The following is a 25,615-nucleotide window of genomic DNA, read 5'->3' as shown; positions in this document are numbered from 1 at the left end:
CCCAGCCCCGTGCTCCCGCCGCGGAGTTGCAGCTGTGTTCACCATAACATTTTTTTGTCCGTAGTGTGTGATGATGAAATTGTTAATTGTGAATAGAATCAGGATTATAAACTAATTTTTAATAGAAGAGAAAAAAAAAAAAAGTATATACTTAAAAAAATGTATTTATGGCTCAGATGTACTGTAATTCAGATTTATTGTACCGCTTCCTTGATTTTTAACTATGCACTGTAATGAGGCATTTGCCACTCAGCAAATGGGGGGTCAGAGCAGAGTCACTGAGCCGGCATTCACCCAGGGGCCGCAGGGGGACCCGCCTCCCCCGCCGGCAAACTGGGGTGCTCAGCGGTCGCGTCGGGATCGCCCACTTTCCTGTCAAAGCCATTCTTCTTGCCCCCATGGCCTGAGCCCCCTAGCCCCCATCCCGGCTGGGTGGTGGCACCCAGATGCTGAGCTCGGTGGCGGTGGGTGATGGAACCAGCAGGCGGTGGGGCACGCCAGCCCCATGCCGTTCTCGCTGTGGGGCCAGGCAGCTTGGCCGGCGTGAAGGAGAGGGGTGGTAAGAAGGATGGGCTGCCCGGGGGGTGCGGGACCGATGGTGACCAGCCAGCACTGCTCCAGCCCTCCAGTGCCCTCGGGGCCAGGAGAGAAGGGTCGGGGAGCTGGAGCCAGCCAGGCTTGATCTGGTGGGTCTTGGGGGACGGGGACCTCCGGGTCTCTGCAAGGGAGCTGCCTTCTCTCTGGCTCCTCAGGTGGCTGGGAGACTGGACAGGTTGAGCAGTTTGCTCCCGTCCACCCCCTGCAAAGCAAGTGGGGCGAGAAGACCCGTCCATGATCACTGCCCGGTAGCCAGCCCAAAGCCCAGAGAGGCAGGGAGGCGGGGGGGGCACGGCTCACCCACCACCCTGCCCGGTACCTGATAAGCCATACACTTCCCAGCGCCCGCTTGGCACCCAGGATCCGTCCCCCGTGCTCCCCTGGCACGCTGTCCCGCTCTGCCTCTGGCCAAAGGCCTCGGGGCTGCCTGGCAGTGCTGGATTTAAGGCACGCTCAAGCAGCACCCCCCTGAAACAGGCTTGTAAACTTGACCTCCATCTCCAGACAAGGTGGGAGGAGGAGAGAGCCCACCACCAGCTGGAGCAAACCCCACCACGAGCCGGCCCAGAGGCACCATTTTCCCAAGGGAGCGGGAATCTTGCTGCTCCTCAAGCCATCACCATCGTCTCCCTTTATTTTTCAGACCCAGAGACCACTAGGGATTCAGCCATCCGATGTAGATAGAATATTATAGCCTTAACTCTGCCAATAGATAGATTAGAGTCTCCTGGGGTCTTCCCTCTTCACGATTTAGGGGTTTTATTCTCATTTCCCTGGCATGGATGCAATTTCGTCTGCAGGAGAATGGCAGGAGATGGGATGCCAAGAGCCTGAGCCCTGCCGAGGTGGCCCCTGGCTCCGGGGCCGTGTCTGCAGCTGGTCTCCGGTGGGAGCAGGGATGCCGGCATTGCCGATACCAGCACAGTCACCTGCCTGTTTCTCCCCGATTTTGGGGAAGCCATGGTTCTGACGATAACCAGCCCGGCGGTGCGAGGGCCCGTGGGCCACCGCAGGGTTCAAACCGCAGGTCCCCGATCTGCCGCCGGTGACGATCACTGTCGAGGACCAGTCCTTGTGCCACGTCCGTCTCAGCAGCAAGGTTCGGCCTCTCTCCTGCCACACGCTCCCCCCACTTCTCATCCCACCTTAGCAAACACAAGCAGCTCTGGCCGAGACTGAGCATCTGCTATTGGCAACTGCCTCATTGTAGCTTTGCCTTTTTCTGTCCTAGTATTTCCTCACAACGATGATGTTTACATGTGATTGCTATAGAGCTTATGTAGAATGTATATAGCGACACATTTAGGGTGGGTAGTACTGTCCTGTGCTGTGCTGATGTTTTTCAGAAAACGATCAATCCAAAAAAAAAAAAAAAACAACCAAGAAAAAAAAAGCAAGGTGGAATTCTTCCATCTCCCGCTCAGCCGGGGGCACCGAGCCCCCGCGGCCGGGCACTGCCAGGGATGCATCAAGCGTGGCAGAGGGGAGGGTTAGTGCAGAGCTGAGGGGCTCTGGAGCCTGGGGGAGCCCTCTCCTGGGGGATCACTCAGTCGCTTCCCAAGCAGTGGTTTCCATCTACCCAGATAGAAAATTTCTCATTGTTTTCCTGCGGCTGGGTGCCCCGGGCCGGCCCACAGCCCCTGCCCCTGCCCGGCTTCTGGATGTGGAGGCCGGTGCTGGGAAGGGGAGGGCTGCACAGAGCCCATCAGTACTGCACCCCTAGGGTAGGAAGAGATGCAATAAGTGGTCTTCGTGGTGCCTGAAGCCTATAAGTGGGGTTGGGTGTTTTTATTTTATTTGTTGGTTTGGGGTTCTTTCTTTTTTTTTTTTTTTTTTCTCCTTTGAATTGGGATGGTTTGTTTTCCCTCCTCCCCCAAGAAATTTTTCCTGGACTTATGCACTATGAGCAGAGGTGTGCAGGGCACAGAGGCACAGCTGTGGCTGGGGCAGCCCTGTGCCCCTGCCTGTGCCTGCCCTGTGCCTGCCACAGCAGGGAAAAGCAGGGGACACGTGCTGCCAGCCCCGGGGGCACACTGTGCTCCCCTGGGGCCATGTGCTGCTGCCTCGGGGAGTCCCCTGACTTTTAGGACTGGGTGAGGGTGGGGGGGGTGTTCAGATCAAGAAGCACAGCTCTGCTGGGTTTAGAATCCCTCACACAGGGTTTGTGGTGAAAAATAAGTTTCCACTTGATTTTTTTTTTTTTTTCTTAAATATAAAGGTGTCTTTAGCTCGCAGTGCTCGAGCCTGCAAAGGTGGGTTTTTTTTTTTTTTTTTTTTTTTTTCTCCTTTGAATTGGGATGGTTTGTTTTCCCTCCTCCCCCAAGAAATTTTTCCTGGACTTATGCACTATGAGCAGAGGTGTGCAGGGCACAGAGGCACAGCTGTGGCTGGGGCAGCCCTGTGCCCCTGCCTGTGCCTGCCCTGTGCCTGCCACAGCAGGGAAAAGCAGGGGACACGTGCTGCCAGCCCCGGGGGCACACTGTGCTCCCCTGGGGCCATGTGCTGCTGCCTCGGGGAGTCCCCTGACTTTTAGGACTGGGTGAGGGTGGGGGGGGTGTTCAGATCAAGAAGCACAGCTCTGCTGGGTTTAGAATCCCTCACACAGGGTTTGTGGTGAAAAATAAGTTTCCACTTGATTTTTTTTTTTTTTTCTTAAATATAAAGGTGTCTTTAGCTCGCAGTGCTCGAGCCTGCAAAGGTGCAGGAAGGAGGGCTCGGGCAGAAAGGGCAGGTGAGAGCTCCCTCCCTCAGCCCCCCATGACTTTGGGATGCTAACGGGGAAGCAGGGCAGGAGCAAAGTGATTCCCAAGCACCCCATGGGGAGCAGCAGCCAGCCCTGCCAGGGAAGCACCGGGCTCCGCAGGTCCCTCACCCCCAGAGCTGTCAGGGAGCAGGGATCACCAGCCCCCAGGATTAGCTTTACAGTCTCAGCCTGTGGCATCGCAGCGGGTGCCCCGGCGTGGGTGCAGCTTAGCACTGGGCACCCCGAAAAGGGAACCCGTGCACCCTAGGAAACCCCCCCCCCGCCGCCTGTGAGGGCCGGGGCTGGGGGCCGGTAGGAGCACTGCTTCAAAGAGAAACGGGGAGCAAAAGGGTATATTACGGTAGGCAATAAGTAAGGAGGAGATTTATTTTTTTAAAAACATATAACTATAGAATGTGCCCCGGTAGTTTCCTGCAGGTACTGTGGGGAAATACTGAATGTGAAGAGTTTCGTGATAAAATGCCCCTTTGCCTTTTTTGCACAGATTTGCCCCAGAAAAGCTCATTGTTCAGGGTGGGGTACCGGGTTTCTGGCTGGAACCCAGCGGGTCCCTGGGGCTCCGCGGGAAGGAGCGAATGTTTCTGAGTGTCTAGGCTGAATGCAGAGGACAATCCCGGGTTTTAGGTTTGACACTGACCCGAAGAAAAGGTTTATCCCGATTCCTACTCAGCGCAGCTGGCTGGGCTGGACATCTTCTTTAACGAAGCGGCAGCTCAGTCACCACATTACAGTCTTGAGTGTCTGATTTCAGCACTGGTCCATGCAAAGGAGCATTGCAATTGCAGACCAGCACTTTTTCTTTTTTTCTTTTTTCTTTTTTTTTTTTTCTGAGTTTGTTTTTTTTTTCTTTTCCTTTTTTTTCTGGAGATATGCTGAAAACTGAGATACATCGTTGTTTGTAGCTGAGCCCTGACACCCTTTCTGTTCTAAGCGCCGAGGTCCATCCCCGACAATCTCAAGCAATATCGAGCCAAATGCAGCCTTTGGGTTTCATTCCTCTTTCCTCGCCCACCCTGGGGTCAGGGGTGGCGGTGGCAGCCTGGCCGCAGTGCCCACGGCCACAGCTCCGAGCCGAGGGCCACCGCGCGGCGAATGCTGAGCTGGGGAGGGATTGTATGTATGCCTGTGAGAAAGAGAGAGAAAGATTAAATTGATGCATTTCTTGAGAAAGGTGTAAGAATTTCACCTAGAAAGGGGCACATCTGCTTTGTTATTTATATTAAAAAAAAGCTAAATTCTGTCTTTTTCTTCTTTTTTTTTTTTTTTTAAGTAAAAGGACACTGCTAATAATTATTAGGGGCCAGTTCTGCCTCCCTTCCTCACACCGAGGAAGTACTACTTAACTCTGCAATTTTCTACTTGCAGAGTAAGTAAAAGCAGCAGAATTGGACCCTCTGTGATTAAGAATCAAGTTTTTAGTCTGTTTTTTTTTAATTGGTAGTGGTTTTTTATATTTCACTTAATTTTTTCCCCAGTTCCGTTCCGTTGTGTCCTTATTTATGTAATATACTTTAACCTTAAGAGATGGCATGGATTCTTATGCCTTTCCTTTATTATTATTGTTATTATTTTTAAAAAAGAGATTTATTTCTAGTGTGATTTAACTGTCTACCTTCTAAAACAAGAGAACGTTTTCTTGTATTTTTACATTGTCAGATTCTATAGTTTCATAGATAATTTAACCAAATCGCTCAATGTATTATCTATATCTATCCGGTGGGTATAAAAGTTCTATTTTAAATTGTGTAAATACTTCAGAACTGGCTTCTTTTTCCAGACTCCCCTGCCGCGGAGTTACTTGTTTACATCAAAAAGACTGTAGAATCTCTACGCTCATGTACTGTAAATAGTGAAGTGATCTGCCTATAAATAAACGATAACATATATACTATAAAGTGGAAAGAGAAAAAAAGGAACAAGTCTGTGCCGCTAATACTTTATGAAGTAAACTTAAGTTGACTTTTGTTGCCTTATGGTGGGGGCACGGCCAGGGCTGGGGGGGTGGCAGAGCCCCCCAGCTCGTTCACACCAACACTGCACCACTGCCAGGGATGCGGCTCAAGTCAGGGAATCTTCCCAAATATTGTGGTTTTAAGTGTGGCTTCTCCCAGTTTAACGTGTGCAGGAAAAGCCTGGAATCCATACTGGGGACTTGGGGAGCGGTGCCACTGCCGCAAGACCCCTCGCTTAAGAAACCCCCTGGACTGGGTTAGGGGGGGGTTAAATATGAAGTGGGGCACGCACCTCAAGTTTCCTGGTGTGGGAGTAAGAGAGCGGAGGGCTGGATTGCAAGAAAAAGTGTGGAAAAGACTCCAGATGGTGATGCAGCAGCCATAGGGCTCAGGATGGCTCCTGGATAGCCCCTCGGTACCGGGAGAGCAGTCCCCCGGAGCCAGCCTGCTCTCCCAGAGGCACGGCCTGGGTGGCCAAACCTGTGTCCCAGCGCAGGGTGTCCTGGTGTCCTGGCTGTCATCCCCGGCTGTGGAAGGCAGGGGATGGAGAGCCCAGGCAGTCGGTGGCAGCGTGGGCCCAGCGGTGGCCATCACCCCTGCGAGGGCTGCCAGCTCGGAGGCGTTGCACTACATTCATCCAGAGCACGGCGGGGTGATGCTGCTGGGTGGGGGGCCCTCAGCAGCCTGAAGGGAGGAGGTCTGCAAGGTCTGAGCTGTCCTGGCTGGGTTTTTTTTTCTGCCAATTTGCACCGATTTAGGCAGCAGCCCTAGATCTGCCCGTCTCCGGTACAGCCTGTGGGAGCCCAGTATGGGTCCCCTTAGCTCCCAGCCACAGAGCCAGAACCAGCCTCCCACCCCAAACCCAGCCTTGTCCCTGCAACTGCTGCAGCCTGAGTGTAGAACTGGTGGGAGGAGCCGGGAAACCCATTTCCCTGCTGCTTTCCTAATAAACAGCCTTCAGGGCCGCCAAACAGGAATATTTTTTCTAAGTTACATCAGGGCACATTGACGCTGCCAGTGCCAGGACAGAGCAAAACATGGAATTCCAGGGAGGAAATGCCGGGATGCAGCTGGGGCAGTCAGTGTTGGGGTGTCCAGGGTGGGAGCAAGCGGGAGCAGGGGCACAGGAGCAGGGTCTCCATCTGGCTGGGCTGCAGGACGGAGCGGGGACACACGAAGGGAGGGTCTGCAGGGAGGGACAGACCCACAGCTGAGGTTTCTCCTCCCAGCCTGGCCTGCGCCTCCCAGCCCTGCATTCCCAGGCAGCTCTCTGGAAAACGAAGGACTGGTGCTGCTCATCCAGTGTTACCCTGCGAGCAAACTCAAGGGAGCTGTTGGTGAACCACGACATCAGTTCAGGATCTCCTTTAGTCCCAGCAATCAGTTACAGTAATTTGGAAAAAAAAACAAGCACACCAAACAACAAAACAATGCAACCGTTTTCATTTGGGCATAACTTTGTGATAAATCAGCTTCTTTTCAGACAGAGAGCGCTGCTTTTGCAGTAGCTTATATGGCTGCGCTGCAGCCGCCGGAGTGGAGAGAGGTGGTGTTACGTCCTGTGTGAGGCCCACCGCGCCTTGGAGGAGGGGACAATCAGTCAATAATGGGTTTTTATGAATAGGGACAGGTTTTGCTGCTGCCCTTGGCTGGCTGGCGCCTGGCAGCAGCGTGGGCAGCACTGGCAATGCTGGCAGCGTGGTGGTTCGGGGGCAGCGAGGGCAGCGTGGCGGTTCGGGGGCAGCGAGGGCAGCGTGGCCCTGCCCACATCTGCCCAGCTGAGACCACAGCTGCCCTGGGCTCCACCGGCTTGGTGGGACCCCCCTTGCGCCAGGGGTGAGGGTCCATAGAAAGGTCTGGAGCTGGGCAGGGGAGGCAGGGGGACCTCTAGGAAGGGACCTCTAGAGATCATCTAGTCCAGCTCCCCTGCCAAAGCAGGGTCGCCCAGAGCACATCACTCAGGATGGCATCCAGGCAGGGCTTGAAGATCTCCAGAGAAGGGGACTCCACACCCTCCCTGGGCAGCCTGTTCCAGGGCTCTGCCACCCTCACCGTGAAGAAGTTCTCCCTCGTATTTGAATGGAACTTCCCATGTCCCAGCTTGTGCCCGTTGCCCCTCATCCTGTCCCTGGGAACCCCTGAAAAGAGTCCGGCTCCATCAGTTCGTTTTTCTGGCTCGTATCAGTTTTATCACAGCAACCTCGGGAAACCCCTCCCCGAGGGCTGGGACAGAGAAGAGTCGCAGGGGGAGCAGGCGCTGGGTTCCCCGCTTTGAGGCGGGTGGGTGGGCTCCCCGGGGCGGGGGGTGCCGGGGGGCAGAGCTCTGCCGGCCGGGGGTGGAGGCGGTGGGTCCCCGCCCGGAACCGCCCCCTCCGCAGCTGGTTTCGTTTCTCGTCCCGGGGAGTCCCCTCCCTTCGGCGCCATGGCCCGGGTGGGCGCGGTGGCCGGGCTGGAGGAGGAGCTGACGTGCCCCATCTGCCTGGGGATTTACAGCACCCCCGTGTCGCTGAGCTGCGGTCACAGCTTCTGCCGGGGCTGCATCCAGGAGGCCAGGGTCCAGCGGCGGTGCTCCCAGGGCCCCTTCGGCTGCCCGCTCTGCGGTGCCCGCACCGACCCCGCCGCCCAGCTGCAGCCCAACGTCCAGCTCCGCAGCATCGTGCAGAAGTTCTTGGATGACCAAGAGGAGGAGGAGGAGCGGAAAAGGCAACGCCGAGAGATGGAGGAAGGCTCGGGCCAGCGGGACGAGGTCGTCCTGTGTGACTTCTGCCTCCAGGAGCCCCAGCCGGCCGTGAAGACCTGCCTGACCTGCGAGGCCTCCTTCTGCCAAGCCCACCTGAGCAAGCACAGCTCAAAGAGTTCCCTGAAAGACCATGTTCTGGTGGAGTCCTGCGATGCTCAGGCTTTGGCTGAGATGAGATGCCCCCAGCATGGTAAAGTGCTGGAGTGCTACTGCAAGACAGACTTGGTCTGCATCTGCATGCTCTGCTGCATCACCAGCTCCCACAAGAACCATGAGGTCATCACTTTGGAGGAGGCTTTTGCCCAGGGGCAGGTAAGAGGCTGCAGGACAGTGGCCTGGGCACAGATTGCTCTAGGACAACCACGGCAGGGGCGGGGGGGGGTCTGTGGCGTGGAGAGCTGCTCACAGCACGGGGGTGAAACATCTCCCTGGTTTCCCATCTACAAACTCAGGGTGGGGTTAAACGTCCAGCTTGGGATATTGGGCTTTTATTCCTAGTTTTGCCCCAGATTCCCTCCAACCTTGCCCCGCAGGGTATCAAGCAAGATGTTACAAACACTTTCTTCCCAAACTGAGGAGACAGAATGGAGGGACTGAGCGCTTGTGGCTGTACTTTTACTCCTCGGTGCACTTTCAGGCCAGGACATGAGCCTGAGCCGCATTTATGGCAAGAAACGGAAGTAACGGAAAGGAAGCTGTCGGCACCAAAAGTAGCTTTATGTGTGGCGTTTGTGCACAAAGAGTTTTCAGTTTCAAAACATATTTCCTGGGTTCGCAATTGTGGTATTTGCTCGGGGATAAAATCATCCAGTAAGCCTTTCTGGGAGCACACAGTGAACAAACTTTTTGCAGGTCGAGTTTAACCCATTTCCATCAAGTTCCTGATCTTGTGCACGTATGTTGATCCTCTCCTGATATCTCTCCCTGGTTATTTTTATAGAGTGCTTTAGGTAAAATTCTGGAAACCGTGAAAACAGAAAAAGCTGCGCTGGACCAAATCATAGCAAACCTGGAGAAACAGGAGAAGGAAGTAAAGGTTGGTTTGTTCCAAGGTCCCACATCACTTTGGGGATGGTAGCAAGCTGGTAGTTGATAGGATAAGATTTGCTTTTGTCCTTTCCCATATCATGGATTCTGAAGCTTTTTTTAGTTCCAGGGTCATTTCTCAGATATCTTCTAGGTTTCTTCTTTGTGGGAGGTGGATGAACAACTTGCTTATCAGTCTAGGAAATACATTCTTAGTTTCCAAAGGACCTTAGAACTTGAAAGTTGCTGTTAAGGCCATGCCTCCTGATTGGTGGGTGGTGATGGGCCTTTGTTTCCCCAACTATATTCAATTTGCAGACTCTAAAATATTTATGGAAAAGATACAGACGATGTCATAGGGAGTTTATTCTTCTTTACAACAAGAAATCCCTTTAGGTGAGCCTGTGGTTCTAAGAAGATGCTCCAAAGTGTCTGGCTTTTTGCTCCCAGCATGCAAATGCCTACTTGAAAGCTCGGAAAGTGCAGAATTTAGCACAGGTCTCCAAATCATGGTTCACTCTGCTTATGCAGAATTGGCACTTGCCCTCCTTCACCATTAAAAGTGATGGAATCAGAAGTCCTGGCACTAGGCAAAGGAAGGGTTCCCTCCTGGCCTGGAGACAAATCCGTACCTGTTGGCAGTGCCCTGCCTGGCAGCGCGGCTGCTTCCAGACAGTGAAGGAAGCTTGGTGGAGGCGGGAAGCACAGAAACTGTTTTTCCTCACCCATCTTTAAAAGGACCAAATGTATCAGTAGAAAAATACCAGTGCAGAATAAGGAAATACATGCATAGTGGAAACTCTTAAGCAAGCATTGGGCAAGAAGTACTACTTTTTTGTCTTTTTCTGGTCAGGTGCCTAAGCGGAAGGCCACTTAGGTCACTTGGCCTTTCTGCTGTCAGTGGGACATCTTGGTTTGTTGCCATATGGAGAAACACAAAGTTAATAGTTACTTCTCTCAGCCCAGAAAAGACCAGGCTCTTTTCTGAGTGAGAGTTAGCATCTAGGAAAATGTCAGATTCATCCCCTAATGGCTTTGAAAGTGTTTTTGTGTTAGACTAAGGAGAGCCTGAGGAGGACTCGGCTGGAGAGCCTCTTCGAAAAGATGCGTCTGCAGCTGGATGACAGAAAAGAGGAGGTCCTGGAAGTTTTCCGTGTCAACGAGGCGCAACAGCTTTCTCAGATCCAGACGCACATACAAAAACACAAAGAGGAGAAGGATGCAGCCTGCCGTGATGTACAGAAACTAGAAGCTCTGAGGAATCAGAAAGACCAACTGCTTTTCACCAAGGTACCTAAGAGCCTCTCCCTTTCCCAGAGATACTCAGCCCTTGGGCTGGCCTTTGCCGGCGCTACGTTAATTGTACTTCCACAATGTCTTTTGCAGGCTTTTGCAACAATTCCAGCCAGGTAAGCTCTTCCTGCCGTGGTCTGCTGTTGCATTTCATGTTGCTTCAGGTGACTGCTAGCCCAGCCTGCACGCACTGCAGGCCCCCAGCTCCCTGGGCTCACCCAGCCGCCCCGTGGGCACGCTGACAGCACACTCCGAGACCTGGAGAAGCCCCAGAATCTTAACAGAACTCACGTGTGACTCTTTATAGACAACATGGCTTATTTTTCTGTGCCCTCCCCACCCTGAGACCCATTCTGAGGGCAATTCGCACAGAATTGTAGAGGTTGGAAGGGAGAGTTGCGGGGCTGGAGATCATCTAGTCCAACCCCCATCCCTGAATATTTAGGTCCTTGGATGGCCATGCAAAGGATGGATGAGCTGAGATACCCCGAGTCATCCTCCACTTTGCATTGCCTTCCGCTTGTAAGAAGCAAATGTAGCAGGAGCAGAAACGTCCCCTGACACTGCTTCAGCTCCTGCTGTTGTAACCACAGCTGTGATGCTTGGGTCTGTCCTGGCAACAGCTGGGGCCGAGGGGGCTCAAACAAGATCTTCAGGGGACAGGCATTGTTCCTGGAGTGCACCTTATCCTAACGATGTTGAAGGGATTTGGGGTTCTGGGAGAAAAACAGTCAGAGGGGAAGATCCCAGTAGAAGTGCAGAGGGAAGGGGGACAGAAGCTGCTTTTTGTGTCTCCCATAGAGGCTGGGTATGGAGTGGGGGATGCAGTTGTTGGCTCAGGGATGGGCTTAGGGATGGTTTTCTGCTGACTTGCTGCTCTTCTGATGTCTTTCTGTGTGTCTTAGGAAATGCACACCTGTGCATTACATAGCTGATGTACAGCTGCCAATGCCACCCATTATTTTGGATGAATTAACAAGAGACACTACTTTAAGGCTTTTCCAGCAATTCCTCTCACACATGCAGTCCGTATTTAATGCACCACCCGGTAAGTGGTTGTTTCACTGCATGACGAGCAAGATGGAGAAGCTAACAAAACGTATTTCAGAAAGGACTGTAATAAGACACCAAGTGCCTCTAGAAGAACTGATTGCTAACGTTGTATGTATATTTTCAGAGATGTGTATATAAAAGGGTGCTTGTTTCGGGTTTCAGTGCTCTGGCATAGGCCTGTTAAAATGGGCTCAGGGTAAAGAGGTGTGGATGTCCTAGGAGTTTTCTGGGAGGATTACGAGCAGAGAATAGCAACACCCCTTCTGTCTCTAGCAGCATCACTTTGATTCAAAGTACAGGGAAAGTTGAGGACTCATCACAGCAGTGGCAGGTGGAATTTGTCTTGGGATGTAAACAATCTGCTCTTCGTAGGTAAATAATTCTACTCTTTTGTAATATTTGGTAAGATCAACCTACAGTGCTGGTGCTGTGCACGGTGGGATGCTTGTCCAACTGAACCGAAAAAATTAGGGTTCCCTTGTTACTGCTGTCTTGATGGTGCTTGAGCCCTTACCGAGAGTGAGCCAAGGGACAAGACTGAGAGACAGCTGGGATGGGAAGCTCTGTGCAGAGTGTGTGTGACAGTGTGTGATGTGCACACCTTATTGGCCGGCCACCACCCATACAGCCTTGGGTCCAGTAAGAAGCACACCGTGCTCATGGCCGCTCCCGAGCTCAGTCTCTGCCATCCCTGTAAGCATACTCCAGGCATATTCTGGCTAGAAAGCCTCAGACCCATGTTTTCCTGGTTATGCGTGCCAACTGAGCAACTTGGGTTGGTTGCCGGGGCCACTGCCGCTGTTCCAGTTTCCCAAAGGAGTAACTTCCAGAGCAGAAAATGCCACAATATTGAAGTGCATTACCTACAAGAGGAGGTTTGAATAAAAACATTCTGCAAATTCCTGAGTGTAGAATGAACTTGTTGTGACTGGCCGTGCTGGGAAGTTTTGAGAGTTCTAGAAAATAACTTCAAATGATCCCGAGCAAATAAGCTTTTATAAAATGGTGGTGCTACTGTTCACACATTTCTTGTACATGGAAGTTAATCTGGGAGGCTTTTAAAAATACCTAATGAAGCTCTGCAGAATAACGATGGAAAACTAAAATCTCAGAATTGCTGCAGTTGGAAACAAAAAGCAAAAAGACACTTTAAGATTGCGAAAGAACAGCATTTCTTGAAAGGCGATATCAATCCCCTGTAGAATTACAGAGGAGCAGCTAAGAGAGGTGCAGAAGATGTTTCAGTTAACGTACGCTTTTAATGACTTGGGTGGGGTGGACTTGGATAGGATGACTTGGGATTGAGAAATCTAGCTTCCAGCAATGGGAATGTATGCAAATCTGCACAATTGTCTGTTAATCATAATGTGCTTTTTTTCCTTTCTATAGTTCATGAACATCTGACTCTTCCAGTGAGTGGATTAAATCAGAGTAGCAATGTAGTCTATGCTCCCACACACAGTTCTTTCCAGCACCCGCGGAGTTACACTTCAGTCCCAGCCTTTAATTTCGGTATCGGGTCCCCACCGTTTTCAAACCCCAGTGGCACCCAACACATGCATTTTCAATCTCCATTTGTGGCAGCAGGGTTTAGAAGCACCAGTGCCACCCAACACAGCGAGAGTGACCAGAGCTTCTCGGAGGGCTGTCACTTCTGGGAGGTGGACACCAGCAAGGCGACGCACTGGGAGCTCGGAATCATTCATGGCAACGTCAAGTGCTACCTGGAAAAGTCTCAGGAGTACCTCCACGTGTTCCTTGGTCAAATAGAGATCACAAAAAAGCAGTCTCCTGCAGCCCTCACGTTGGTCAGGGTAGAGCTAGACTGCGGAAGAAACACCCTGTCATTTTATAACGCATCTGTCAAGACAGGAGGTGCTGCTGAGAGCCTCAGGCTTATTGAGAGAGTAAGCATCCCTTCAAAGTATCCTGTCCGTGCTACCTTTGGTACAACTGATGGCTCTTTGAAACTCCTGTAGTGATGGGGCGACAAGGTGCTGTTTTGTATTTCCAGGCTCAGGTATTGGGACTGCTACTGGGTGGAGGCTGTGCTCAGCTGGCATATTAGAAACTGGGTTTGGGCTGCTGTGATGGCTCACCAGTGTGAGGGCTCGGCCCTGTGGGTTATATCACAGTGCCCTGCTGCTTACTGCGAGAGCTCCTGTCTTATTTGTTCTGTTAATCACCGTAGAGATACCATTAAGTTGCACTTTTTGTTCGGCTGTATCAAATGTTGTGTTGGTTGCATGTTATTAAAATAATAGAGATTGCAAAACTCGGTGGCAACTTTGTTGATAAAAAAAGTTGACAGCACAATAACTGCTAGAGAGCTAAGCAGCAGCAACGCTGGCCTTTGCTCTAAGGCATCAGTTTGTCATTTGCCCATCCTGCACAACCGAAGCCGCCCGTTGCAGAAGTGAAGCTGGCCGGGGAGGTGGGCTGAGACTAGGTGGTAAGACCCTTGGTTTCCCCTGATCTCTGCTGCTTTGTTCCCTTGTGAGCTCTCTGATACATCACTTACTGACTTCCTGCTTCGTCTTCAGTTTTCTCCTCACCGGTGCAAAAATCTCACAGCAAAGGGAGTAAGAAAGAGCAAAACTCCTGTGCTTTTAATCTCTGCCATCATGGGGCCTGGATTAATTTGTTCTTAGGATTGTCCAAACACCTTGGAGAGGAAGAGATTAAAAAAAGCAGCAAAAAAAGCAGAAAAGAGATTCATGACTCCTGCCTGTGGTTCTGCTGCCTTCAGACAGAGCCAGGGTATGTGCACGAAGCAGCCCAGGCAGGAGCCCTCTCCCCCAGCAGGAGCAGTGAAGGACCTTGAGGGACACTACAGTTTTCCCTATGCTAAAAGAAATCTTTATTCAGTCTTAGAAGAAAGAGGCTGTGTTTTGTCTTTTGCATTTTATACAGCAAAATGATACGGAAAACCATGCAGATAGAGGTGGGTTTCCTAACTGCACCTGCAGTGGCTGCTGCCCTGCCCGGTCTTGGGGGACAAAGCGAGGTAAGCAAGGCTGGAGACGTGGCACAGGGATATTCCTATCCTCGAGTGCCTTTCCAGGAGCCTTTCCCCCAGTCCCCATGTCCCTGTCAGCTGGCTGCAGGTAGGAGACCAGCCTCACCGTGTCCCAGTAAAACTTTCCCCTGGGTCCTCCCTGTTTTACCTTCAGGGGAGCACCTGTAACTGTCATGGAAAAGAACCAAAGGAGAGGGAATTGCTGGCTTATCCCAGCCAGGCTGATACTCTTCTCATCCAGGGTTTATCTCTATTTTGCTGCCTTGGCATGTGATTGAAGATTATTTTTCCAGGAGGGAAGAGACCTCTCGGAGAATTGTCCCTCTCGTTCCCTCCCCAGCACCCCCTGTTCCCACCAGCCTCACACGTGGAGCGATGCTGCCCGAGACAGAGGGCAAACATCTGAAAATGGCCGCCCCGGCCCACACGAGCCGTTTGCGAGGCTGGGCTGGGAGGAAGGACTCCCAGCCTCTGGACCGGATCTCCCGCCGGGGCAGGATGCCAAGGGCCTCCTTTCAGTTTCGCTTCTCAGAAACAGGCCGTGTCTGCGGCCATGGCAAAAGCTGAGGAAGGGCCTGGAGGCTGTGCCAGCCTGCAGGATGAACTCAGCTGTCCCATCTGCCTGTGTCTGTACAGGAACCCCGTGTCGCTCATCTGCGGTCACAGCTTCTGCAAGCAGTGCATCCAGAAGGCACTGGGGGCCCAGCAGCAATCCAAGGCCCCTTACTCCTGCCCCATGTGCAAGCTCCAGCTGGGGCCCATCCTGGAGCTGCAGAAGAATTTCCAGCTGAGCAGCATCGTGGAGGCGTTTCTGGCCACCTCTTCCCAAGGGCAACAGGGCAAGGGGGCTGCAGAAGGGGAGAAGGAGGTGGTTCCCTGTGACTTCTGCCTGGATTGGTGCCAGCCAGCGGTGAAAACCTGCCTGATCTGCGACGCGTCTTTGTGCCAGGCCCACCTGAACAAACACAACGCCAAGGCTTCCCAGCGGTACCACATCCTGGTGGAGGTGGGCGCAGGTGGCGCGGCGGAGGAGAGGAGGTGCTCAGAGCACGGCCGGCTGCTGGAGTGCTACTGCCAGGACGAGGGGGAGTACATCTGCGTCCTCTGCTGCATCACTGGGGGCCACAAGGGCCACAGCGTGGTCACCCTGAAGGAGGTACACGACAGACAGCTGGTAAGGGCTCCTCTCCTCTCCCCAAGGCCCCTGCAGGGTTTGCCCCAAACTCCTTCCTGACCTGGAGGAAGCCACACTAAGGCTTTCAGCAGGGAATCGGAGAATGGATTGGGTTGGAAGGGACCTTAAAGATCATCAAGTTCCAACCCCTCTGCCATGGACAGGGACACCTCCCACTAGACCAGGTTGCTCAAAGCCCCATCCAGCCTGGCCTTGAACACCTCCAGGGATGGGGCATCCACAACTTCCCCAGTCAACCCGTTCCAGTGTCTCACCACCCTCATAATGAAAAATTTCTTCCTAATATCTAGTCTAAATCTCCCCTCTTTCAGTTTAGAACCGTTACCCCTCGTCCTGTCACTACGCTCCCTGATAACAAGTCCCTCTCCATCTCTCCTGTAGCCCCCTTTTAGGGACTGGAAGGTCTCCCCGGAGCCTTCTCTTCTCCAGGCTGAACAGCCCCAGCAAGCTCTCAGCCTGTCATGGGGATGGCGGGGCTCAGGGGATTTCGTGTCCACCCCAGAGGGGACCTGTGTGCTGGAATTTGCTTTTCCTTTCCTCCTTGGTGTTGCCAAAGCTGCCTGGCAGGCTAAGCAGAGGGAGAAGAGCAGGGAGAGGTGTTGGGGCTGAGCGGGAGCGTGTTGCCGTGTGGAGGAATGAGCCCACACCGCTGACCCACGTGCCCATGGCCCTTATGTGCAGCCCTGGGCAACTGCAAACTGCCAGTCACCAGGATCCTCCTGGCTGGGATTAAGTATTCCTGCAGAGATTAAGAAATTGCTTCCTCCTTGGGGGAACTACCACTGCTGAACTTTGGGTTGGGAAACAGGTTTTCCCACTGAAGGCCCTTCTCTCCATCTCCCTCTTCCCTCTGCTCTAAGGGTTGCCCAGCCATCCAGCCATTGTCCCTGCTGGCACAGAGACCCTGCCTTTGAGTCCAGCTGCTGTCCTTGAAATGATCCAGAACATGCTGAGACTGAGGGGATAAAATGTATTTGCTATGCTCACTCACTGCCTTGCATTTGAAATTTCTGGGCTCGATTTAGAGCGCAAGCAGAACACTCTGCAGCAACCCAGTGCGTGGGCAGGGAACGCCTGGCTGGCTCTGGACCTCAGGACAGGAAGCATCCTTTCCAGTTGTATGTATCTCAAATTAACTTTCTCCCCCAAGTTGCCTATAAAAAAAATTCAGGGCTGCCAAACAGAATTGGGCTGTGTAGGACGGTAGCCATCCTTCCTTCATCCCTAGAGCTGGTGATGGAGCTACACTGCCCTGTCTGTGGGGAAGCTATCTCCATGCATAAGCTGAGAGCTCAGCTGCATGTTCCTCTTGGGGTTTGTTTTTGCCTTTTTTTTTTTAAAAAAAAACCCACAAACAACTCCCCAAGATAGCCATGGAAATCAGGAATGCTGCTCTTCAGGAGAAATTATTAAAGAGTTTTGGTGCAAGGAATCTTGGACAAATTTGATTATTTGTCTTGTAATTTTTCAAAAATTAAAACTTTCCAGCTGTGACAAATATCTCATGGAAAACCGAAGCTTTCTGGCATCATTTTTTGTTAAAGAAACAGGAATCCAGCAGCTGTGTCTGTCATGGCCATTCATGGGTGCTCGAGGTGTGAAAACACTGCTGGAGGCAGCCAGGAGCAACCAGAACCATTCAGAGACTGTCTAGTCCCTGAAGGATGAGGTTTAATATCCCCTCTGAAATGTGTTATCATGTGGTATAACAGCACTCAATCATTGTGCTATCTGTTAAAATAAACAGCTGGGTGAGCAAGTACCGCTATTTCACTGATCTTCAGAAAAGATGGTTGCTTATTACCTTATCCTCAGATCCCACAGCTGCTGACAGATGGGAAAACTAAGGATTTGGATCACACTGGGCACATGTGAAGATTCTGGCACAGGAACAGAGCTTTAATGGATAAAGTGAGATTTATTCATTTGAAGTGAAATTAACTTATTCAAAGGGAAAGTTGTTTATTAACCTACCACATACAAAGTTACACATATCCTTTGAGTCAATGTCCTATTTTTATATATCAAGATGGTATCAGTTTTCTGTTATGCCTTATCTTTATGAGGAGGTGAGTGAACAGTTCATTATAGGCCTCACTGGTGAAAGCAGGCAGGTAGAAGGAGCCTGTGTCATTTCACCAGCTCCACAAACTGCCAGTCTGGTTTAAAGCTCCCTGTGCTGCTTCCCTGCTATGAAGTTCAATGCTGTCTTTCCGTCTGCTAGGGTGAGCTCTCGGACACTGTGACGTGGCTGCAGGAACGTAAAAATGCTTTAGCTATCGCCCTAGAAGAGCTTCAGAAAAGCGAGAATCAGCTGAAGGTTGGTGCCCAGCCCATTGCTCATTCACAGCAGCTTTCCTCCACAGTTTTCCAGAAATAAATGATGGCAATTATACTGTTAGAAGGAGATTAATAGAAAGAGCTGTGGTCCAAAGTAGGGAACACACTGGTGGAAGAAACTGCCAGAAGCCAAGCTTTCTCACAGCCTCCCAGCATAGCTCCATAGGAGAAACTAGCTGAAAGACTCCACCATTTATTGTGTCTGCACAGACCAAATTGCAGGACTGGCATACCACAGATTGTACATGTCATTATGTATTTTTAAAGTTTTCTATCTGTTAAATAAGAGAAAAACAGACCGAGTCTACATGTGGGATTTTCAGCGAGTACTGATACAGTTCTCACATTGCTAGCTGAATTTTATCTGATTTTGTTACTGTATCAGGATTAATTTTCATAACCCTCTGGTTAATCAGATATACAATAAGCAAATGCTTATTGTCCACTTCTTTCTAAAGCCAGTGTAAAGGATAGATACATTCCTAATTAATAAACAGAGATGCTAAGATGAAGTGTTGAGTTTCTAAGCTAGTGCACAATTTTCTTATCTGTTCATTTAGACCAATACAAAAGCAGTGACTTCTCAGGTGCGAAAGCTGTTTGAAGAGATGGAGACTGAGCTGATTCAGAAAGAGAAGATGATCCTGAGTGACATTCAATCCAATGAGAAAAAACAACTGGCAGACATTACCAAAGTGAAGCAGAAAATGGAACAGAGGAGAGATGAGGCTGCGCAGCATCTTCAGTCTTTGCAGACGATGAGAGAGCAACCAGATATTTTCCTCTTCCTCAAAGTAAGCAGTGTCATTCTGCTTTTCTTCATGAATATGCCTGTTTCTCAGCCAGCTGCCCTTTCTGGAAATCACTAACAATTTTTTTTCTCTTTTTTTTTTTGGCAATTCTATTTCTAGGAATTTAAACTCGCCAGGGACAGGTACGTTCCAGCTGAAAACACTTGTTTTCTTCTTTGAAAAAATATGGTGTTGATAAATGGGATCAAACCCCACTGGCTGCTCCCCTCTGTCCCAGCACCCTACACTGCAAAGCTGCTCCCTGTTCCAGCCGGGCCAGAGGGCACCACGTCCACACAGTTAAGGATGGAGAGATACCTGCCTGCTCTTCCAGATCCCTTTAAGTTTCAGTTTCTTTGGCAGCTTCACATTTGCTCGATTCTAGTGAAAACCACTGGCTTTTATACCAGAAAAACATTTTTGTCAGACGTGAAGCCTATGGGGTTCAGTTTACAGCTAACACTCTCTTGGATGCATATTGGTGATATTCCTGCAGCAGTCTAAGTCCCAGTGAAGAAGCCCCAGTGAAGAGCCTCTGACTGCAGAGGTAACTGGCTCATTTCCCAATGATTTTTGCTTCTTCTTGTGGACAAGCTCAATCGCTAGACAGATTTATTATCCCTTCTCTTGCAAGTGATATGTTTCATTTATAACTTACCACTTCCTAATTGACACCTGGGTGTCAGCAGTAATTTAACGGTGCAAAACCACCAGTAAGTTACAGATCCACAAGAGATTTTGCTGCAGCACCAAACTCCCCAGGCACATGAAGGGCTAGCTCAAACATCTAGGTGGATTTTAAGATGTCATCTCTGCAACTTGTACAAATTAAAGCTGAGTTTGAACTTGGATTGTAAAGATAACTTTGAATCACCATGTACCTAAGGGCTGTGCTGGCAGCAGCACAGTCCATTACTCACAGCTGTGCCGCAAGTCAAACTCTAGCCTGTGGGATCAAAGTCATTTTCCAGAAGCCTGGACACCATTTAATATGTTTGGCATTTTCTTTCTATCATGACGGCGGTTGTGCTATAACAGTAAGAGCCTGCCTTAGGACAAAGCACTATTCACACAAGGGTATTAGCAAAACGGCTCTCCCTTTCTCATTTTCAGCATTTGAAAGTTACCATCCAGGTTTGGTAAGCCAAAGGCACCACCAAATAAATAGCAAAATATAACAATTGCAACTCCCTTAACTTTACCAGAGAGCTGTTTACCTCTGTTTACCTCTTCACATCGCTGTAGAGCCCTTCCTAAGGAAGGAGTATGTTAACTTTCTAATATCGAATGGTTTTCCTTGGTGAAATGACTGCCTGCACCCTAGGATTGCGAGTCAGAATTTCAGCGTCAGCAAGGTGAACGTGGTGGGAGTGCTGCTGGATCAGTCCTGGATCGACCACTACCAAAGCCTGATGTGGAAATTCATGAGTCACCTGGCCTCGCTGCAGAAAGATGTGCAGAGTGAGTGACCTGCCCTGACCCTGGTGCCACTGGCCCCGAGTGGAAAACAATGAGCCATGGGGTTCAGAGCTCTGGGCTGATGGGGCTGATGAGGATTTGGATGGGATCTTGGGGGTGCTGGAGAGGGGAGGGCAAAGTGGGCAGAAAGACTGTTTCTGGGATAACAAGGAAGAGGTCTGCTCCTAAACCAGCATAAGGCCAGCTTCTCCTCTCTCTGACGTGGTCTCCTGCTCCCACCTACCTCCTGAGTCTTCAGGTGCTCAATCATGCTTTCAAGAAACGTCCTCTTGGTTTGCCTACCCCATCCCCACCTAGTTTGTCCCCGATTATGAGATCCAGAGGCACAGTACCAATTCCCAAACTTGAACGCTTTGCCAGCTTTGTAAAACATTCTTCTCCATCTTTCTTAGGTGCACTCATCAACCAAATTATATGGAACAGGTAAATCCTTTTCTTTACTTAGAAAATGTTCCCTGCAAATTTCTCCAGCAGCTGCTCATGTAAGGACCATGTATCCTGAGTTCCTCTGCTTTGGTCTCAAGGAGATCCAAGCAGAGTCTAGAAGGTGGTCCTTCATCTCAAAAGAGGAGGTCAGATCTATGTCTCTTATTTCATTATTAACAAGATGTGATTTGTGTTTTACAAGGCACTAACATTCATCGCTGTTTCTTTACAGTGGGGCTTCGGATACTGCTACCTCTTCAAACTGTAAGTGTTCAAAAATACTAGTTATTCCTCAGGACTCTGACCTGGGGCTGTGAGTCTGGCAGAGAAAAATCTCTCACCTAAAAATGTGAACAGCATCCATGTCCTTTTCTTGCAAGAGGTGAGACCAGCAGGAGTGCAGCCTCAGGGCACTAAATCTGCAGTGGGCAGAAATCTCTGGGAACTCACCAGGGCAATCATTAATCTTCAGCCTGAAGGAGGGTCTGGGTTTCCTTCAGTTCTCAGTAAAAGTCTGAGCCTGCTCTGAGGAGAGACCGTGCCGGGGTTCCCACCAACTGAGCAGGAGCTGGAGCAAAACTGGTGCCTGAAAGGATTCCCCAAGAAGTCCAGATGCTGCAGGAGATACTAAATCTCTAAACAGTATTTCTCTTCTTATAGCACTAGTCCAATGCTCAAATAGGTTTCTGCTGGGCACAGTGGTGCATCTTTTCTACAAGCTTTTTTGGAGAAAAAGTTATTTGAAAGGTTTTTTGTATCTTTAAATTGCTGCAACTAAAGTTCAGTTTGCAAACAAGTTTTTCTTAATACATAACTTCAAAATAAAATCCTTCACCACTTTTTAATTTTTGGAAGGGAAAAATACTGTCTTCTGACAAGCATTTCTTAGGGACAGGTTAATGGTAAAATTTTACTCTGGAAAGTATGTGTTTGAGAACAGCTGTTCAGTGGGGGGGTTGAGGACAATGTACTCTTGCCCTAAACGCAAACATATTTGTTTTGCCAGGCAAGTGGGGGGGTTGAGGACAATGTACTCTTGCCCTAAACGCAAACTTTTGCCAGACGTGTTTGAAAACCTTATTTTCTTTTTTCAATAATTCATGTAGTTGATAATGGAGGGAGAGCACAAGAGGCATGTGGTGCAGGTAAGCAATTAAATGGAGTTATAATTACACAGCGCAGCTTAACAATGCAGTTGTTTTCATTTAACATAATGCCAGCCTCAAATCTAGAGATATATTTTTAAATCCGTGTACATGGCCATTTATTTGTCTTGTGAGCTGTCTTCTACAGACTTATTAATGTCTGTGTTCTATACAGAACCAGACAGTTACTCAAAACAGGGGAGAAAAAAGAAATATTTTTTTCTGATGCAATGCAAAGCTGTACTTGGAAACAACTTGTCACAATGTTGTTAGTGTAGCAATAAAATATTACTTTATTATTACAATAAGTGAAGCTTTTCCATCTTGTGTATTCCTACAGCACAAAAGGATCAAGAGACAGACATGAACACAGAGTATAGTCCTTATATGCTCAGAAATAAGGGAGACATAAGAAAAAAAAAACGAAGATGAAAAGAAAAAGTGGAATATTGTCAAAAATGTCTGCTACTAATGGACACCTGCTCTAAGTGTCTTGACCTCCCCTGCATATCTGCTATTAAAAGCAATTCTGTAGCATGTGCAAATTTAGAAAGGAAAGGCTAAGAATTAACATGTACATAAGAATATCTCCAAGTGCTGCTGGCTTCCAAACTGTGGACTGTATCATCTTATGATACTAATGATACTTGTGTACTATTAATTGTGGTGAGCATTATGTTGTCATTATGTGTTTGGATAACGAAATAAATGGCTATAGATACAGATAAGCAAGGCTGTCTGATTTCATACCACCACCAGGAATTAATTGTTGAGAGCATTGTTTGTGGCTGGCTGTGGTAGAAAGGTGTTCAGGACCATGCCTCGGATTTGGATTATCATATTAACACAAGGGATCTTTGTAGCAAAGAATTCATTATCTTTGTACAAAACCAGCTTAGTCATCGTCTAAGCCCCATTTTTAACACTTCTCCTAGAGAGCACTCTTAAGAGCCACGCAAAATACCATGGTGAGCAGCATACGAAGATGCTTTACTGGCCACATCTCCATGTGTAGAGATGTTCTTCTCAGATCAAGCACATGCTGTGCTTTCCAGATGTAGTCCTTATTGCACGTCAGCTCCTCAAAGGGATGTCATGGACACTGCCAGGCAGACAGGCTCACTCATTGTTGCTGTAGGCGGCTCTATGACTACCTGCAGTCCAGATCCAACATGTAGGTTCACAACCTGGTTGTTTCTTCTCAAAATGATAAAAATATTCTACTGCAAATCAGGGTTGCCAACATAAACGTTTTTGAGAAATAAAGGCTAAAGTTCTGGGTGCTTCTATATAAATTAGGATTCATGGCTACAATTCCTTTCTGTCACTTGTGATAATCAGGGATTAAAACCAGTAAACTCAGCAAAATCCATCTCAGATTTAGAGTGACGTCTCCCTTCGTGGTTTAAACGGACTCACCAAGCTGTAGTGGATCTGCAGCCCTTGCTCTGCTGCACACATCAATTGTCAGCATATCAGAAAATGCGTGCCCAAATTTTGGGAGCTCAGCAGTAGCTCAAGGTGACTCTGCAAATATTCCCTACTGCTGGAAGCTAGTGAGACACAGAGGACAGCTGCTCTCAACCACTCAAATGAGGCAAAAGAAATGAGCCTGTCCTTCAGCACTTTTATTACCAGGGCTTCTCTCTGGCTGCCAGGTAGTTACTGCTTTCACCCCGGGCGAAGGAGCTGTAACTAGCCAAAGCAGTTCAGTGCTGCTGCTGCAGGCAGCAAATTACTGCACTGCTGCAAATCTACAGAGGGAAAGAGGTTTTCTCTTTTTATTTTAAGTCCCCCTCCGTCTCACAGTGCATTCTACGTCATCTATACCTGGCTGTGGTGTGCGGGGCTGCCCTGCAGAATGTGCTCGGTGGAACAAAAAGGAGCGTTTTTCAAGATTATTTTGCAGTCCGAGAAATTGGTCTCTGGAGATTTGATCTCATAAAGAGGACGGGGCAATCTGGAGACCAGGAGGCAGCGGGTTTGGGAGGCAGAGTGAGTGGGCTGGGCAGATGGCACTGGCTAGTGTTTGTGTGTCACCAAGCCCCAGGTCACCGGTCCTTGGCAGGAGATCCTGGAGCGTGAGCAGCCCAGAGGCACATTTCTCCAAGGCCAAAGGTTCCCTTAGCACAGAAACACATTAACCATAAAATTTAATATATGCTGAGAAAAGGAAAGCAGTTGGAAGTTAAATGATTTACTTATCTTAAATATTTATGTGGCTTTTTCCCCCCACTGTTTAGAAAATCAGCGTACAGTAAAAAGGAAAAGAAAACCCTAATAATGCAGTGATTCAGAAAAAAAAATAATGCATGGCATTTTTTTTAATATCGCATTATTTGTGCTCCGAGAAGATATTATTTCCCTGTTTTTTCCATGAAGACATGATGTGTTTGATGATCCAAGTTGTTCCACAGCCAATGCCTTGAGAACAATGATGAAAACGCTTTAACGCCTGTTGCTTGGTTTTGTGGTTTATTAGGTTTCTGCAGAGCCCCTACACAAAAGGCTCCTTTTAATGTTTTTGTCATAGATGTCACCTCTCACAAGGATTTGCTCTGATAGTGATTCTGATAGAGTCACTGTATACTTCAAACTCAATTAAAACTCCTGCAGAAATCCCTAAGAGGGCTGGGAGGTCAGAGCCATGGATGCTTTTGAGCGTGGGTAGCCAGGGGAGAGGGAGGTAGGTTTTTTATTTCCTTTGCAACTTGCCCGTTCTAGTTACCATCACATCTAGTTAAACCCTTGTGAAGAGGTTAAATGTTTACTATCGGAAATATTCTGTAATGCTGTATTTCTACCGCAAGATTTTTATTGCATTGGCCTAATACGAGCATGGATTCTATCCGTGCACAGCTGGTCTTGCTTTCTACAACCACGTACTGTCAGGCTTTTGGGAGGCTCAAGATTCCACCTGAAATGCAAATATTAGGCAATGTTTCAGAGAATTTCAGAGAATGTCTGCTTTTCTGTGCAAATGGTGAAGGTAAAGCAGACGGGGCTGGGTACAGCCCCTCCAACCTTGAACCTCCAGATCAGAGATAAGGAAGAGCACTGAAGGAAAAAAAAAAAAAAAGGTATTTTTCAGTAGCGACATTGACAAAAGCCGTCTGTCCTTCCCAGCTGGAAGTGCCTCCCAGACAGACCTGTACACCAGACCAAACACCACTGAGGGATTTCAACATTATTTTTTATGAATGCTAGTGGGCTCCCACAGCAAAATGAGGCCATTTTCTCTATGTCAGGAATTGTTAGGGTACCCCTATCTGCAACGGCCATGGGAAGTTTAAGGTCGGTTTACCTCAAGTTACCAGTACATAATTAATCTTTCAGCTGAAAAGCGTGAATGCAGCTTAATTAACAGGTGGCTTCTTCACTAGAGTTCCTCCGGCTTGTTTTTGGTTTGGGGGTGGCTGTTTTTCTGCGGTAAGGAGCAGAACTAGTGAGTCACCCTCTACACTTCTGGGCCGCTCATTATTCAGAACACAGTTGGAATTAATTAGAAAGTAAAAACCGTAAGCCGGGGGGGGGGGGGGGGGGCGGGGGGGAGGGGGGTGCTGATGCCTCTCGCTGGGCCACCCCCAGGTCCGGGACGCGGTGGCCGTCATCCAGTACCTGCTGTGGCTGGAGAAGATGGTCCCGCAGGGGCAGGTGGACGAGTTTTCGGGGGCACAGCACGTCGATGCGCTCCGACGGTCAGTGCTGCTGCCGCAGACACCCCCCCGCCCGGTGCAGGGCAGCCAGGGACCCCCAGCATCTCCCCCCCACTGCCTTCCAGGGCCAAGAAGTACA

At 49.5% G+C, this 25,615-nt stretch overlaps 2 protein-coding genes and 1 long non-coding RNA gene across 6 annotated transcripts; all 3 read left to right on the top strand.

Annotated features, from left to right (window-relative positions):
* Positions 1-28: 28 nt before the first annotated feature.
* Positions 29-5,256, top strand: LOC106891279. Its single transcript, XR_001412666.1, has 2 exons — positions 29-2,849; positions 3,296-5,256. It is a non-coding gene; the product is annotated as an uncharacterized LOC106891279 (long non-coding RNA).
* A 2,451-nt stretch (positions 5,257-7,707) lies between these two features.
* On the top strand, positions 7,708-13,700 carry LOC106891627 (probable E3 ubiquitin-protein ligase TRIM8). The gene is made up of 6 exons (XM_014948304.1): positions 7,708-8,365; positions 8,994-9,089; positions 10,136-10,369; positions 10,466-10,488; positions 11,278-11,420; positions 12,815-13,700. The coding sequence occupies exons 1-6, from the start codon at positions 7,736-7,738 to the stop codon at positions 13,402-13,404; spliced, it is 1,716 nt and encodes a 571-aa protein (XP_014803790.1). The 5' UTR covers positions 7,708-7,735; the 3' UTR covers positions 13,405-13,700.
* Positions 13,701-14,974: 1,274 nt separating this feature from the next.
* Positions 14,975-22,548, top strand: LOC106891266 (E3 ubiquitin/ISG15 ligase TRIM25-like). 4 transcript variants are annotated; one of them, XM_014947711.1, is made up of 9 exons: positions 14,975-15,618; positions 17,864-17,959; positions 18,540-18,773; positions 18,891-18,913; positions 20,095-20,231; positions 20,642-20,672; positions 20,908-20,939; positions 21,782-21,820; positions 22,161-22,548. In XM_014947711.1, the coding sequence occupies exons 1-9, from the start codon at positions 14,998-15,000 to the stop codon at positions 22,250-22,252; spliced, it is 1,305 nt and encodes a 434-aa protein (XP_014803197.1). In that variant the 5' UTR covers positions 14,975-14,997; the 3' UTR covers positions 22,253-22,548. The 4 variants fall into 4 exon arrangements, 3 of the variants coding, with proteins under 3 accessions (XP_014803197.1, XP_014803196.1, XP_014803198.1); XM_014947710.1 differs by having other exon boundaries at positions 21,782-22,548; XR_001412660.1 differs by lacking the exons at positions 21,782-21,820; positions 22,161-22,548 and adding an exon at positions 21,056-21,678 and having other exon boundaries at positions 20,642-20,939.
* The last annotated feature ends 3,067 nt before the right edge of the window (positions 22,549-25,615 follow it).

This window comes from Calidris pugnax, unplaced genomic scaffold, assembly GCF_001431845.1.
Source record: "Calidris pugnax isolate Ruff unplaced genomic scaffold, ASM143184v1 scaffold27, whole genome shotgun sequence".
Lineage (NCBI taxonomy): Eukaryota > Metazoa > Chordata > Aves > Charadriiformes > Scolopacidae > Calidris > Calidris pugnax.
Note: the sequence above shows the minus strand (reverse complement) of the source record. Positions and strands in the feature narration are given on the sequence as shown.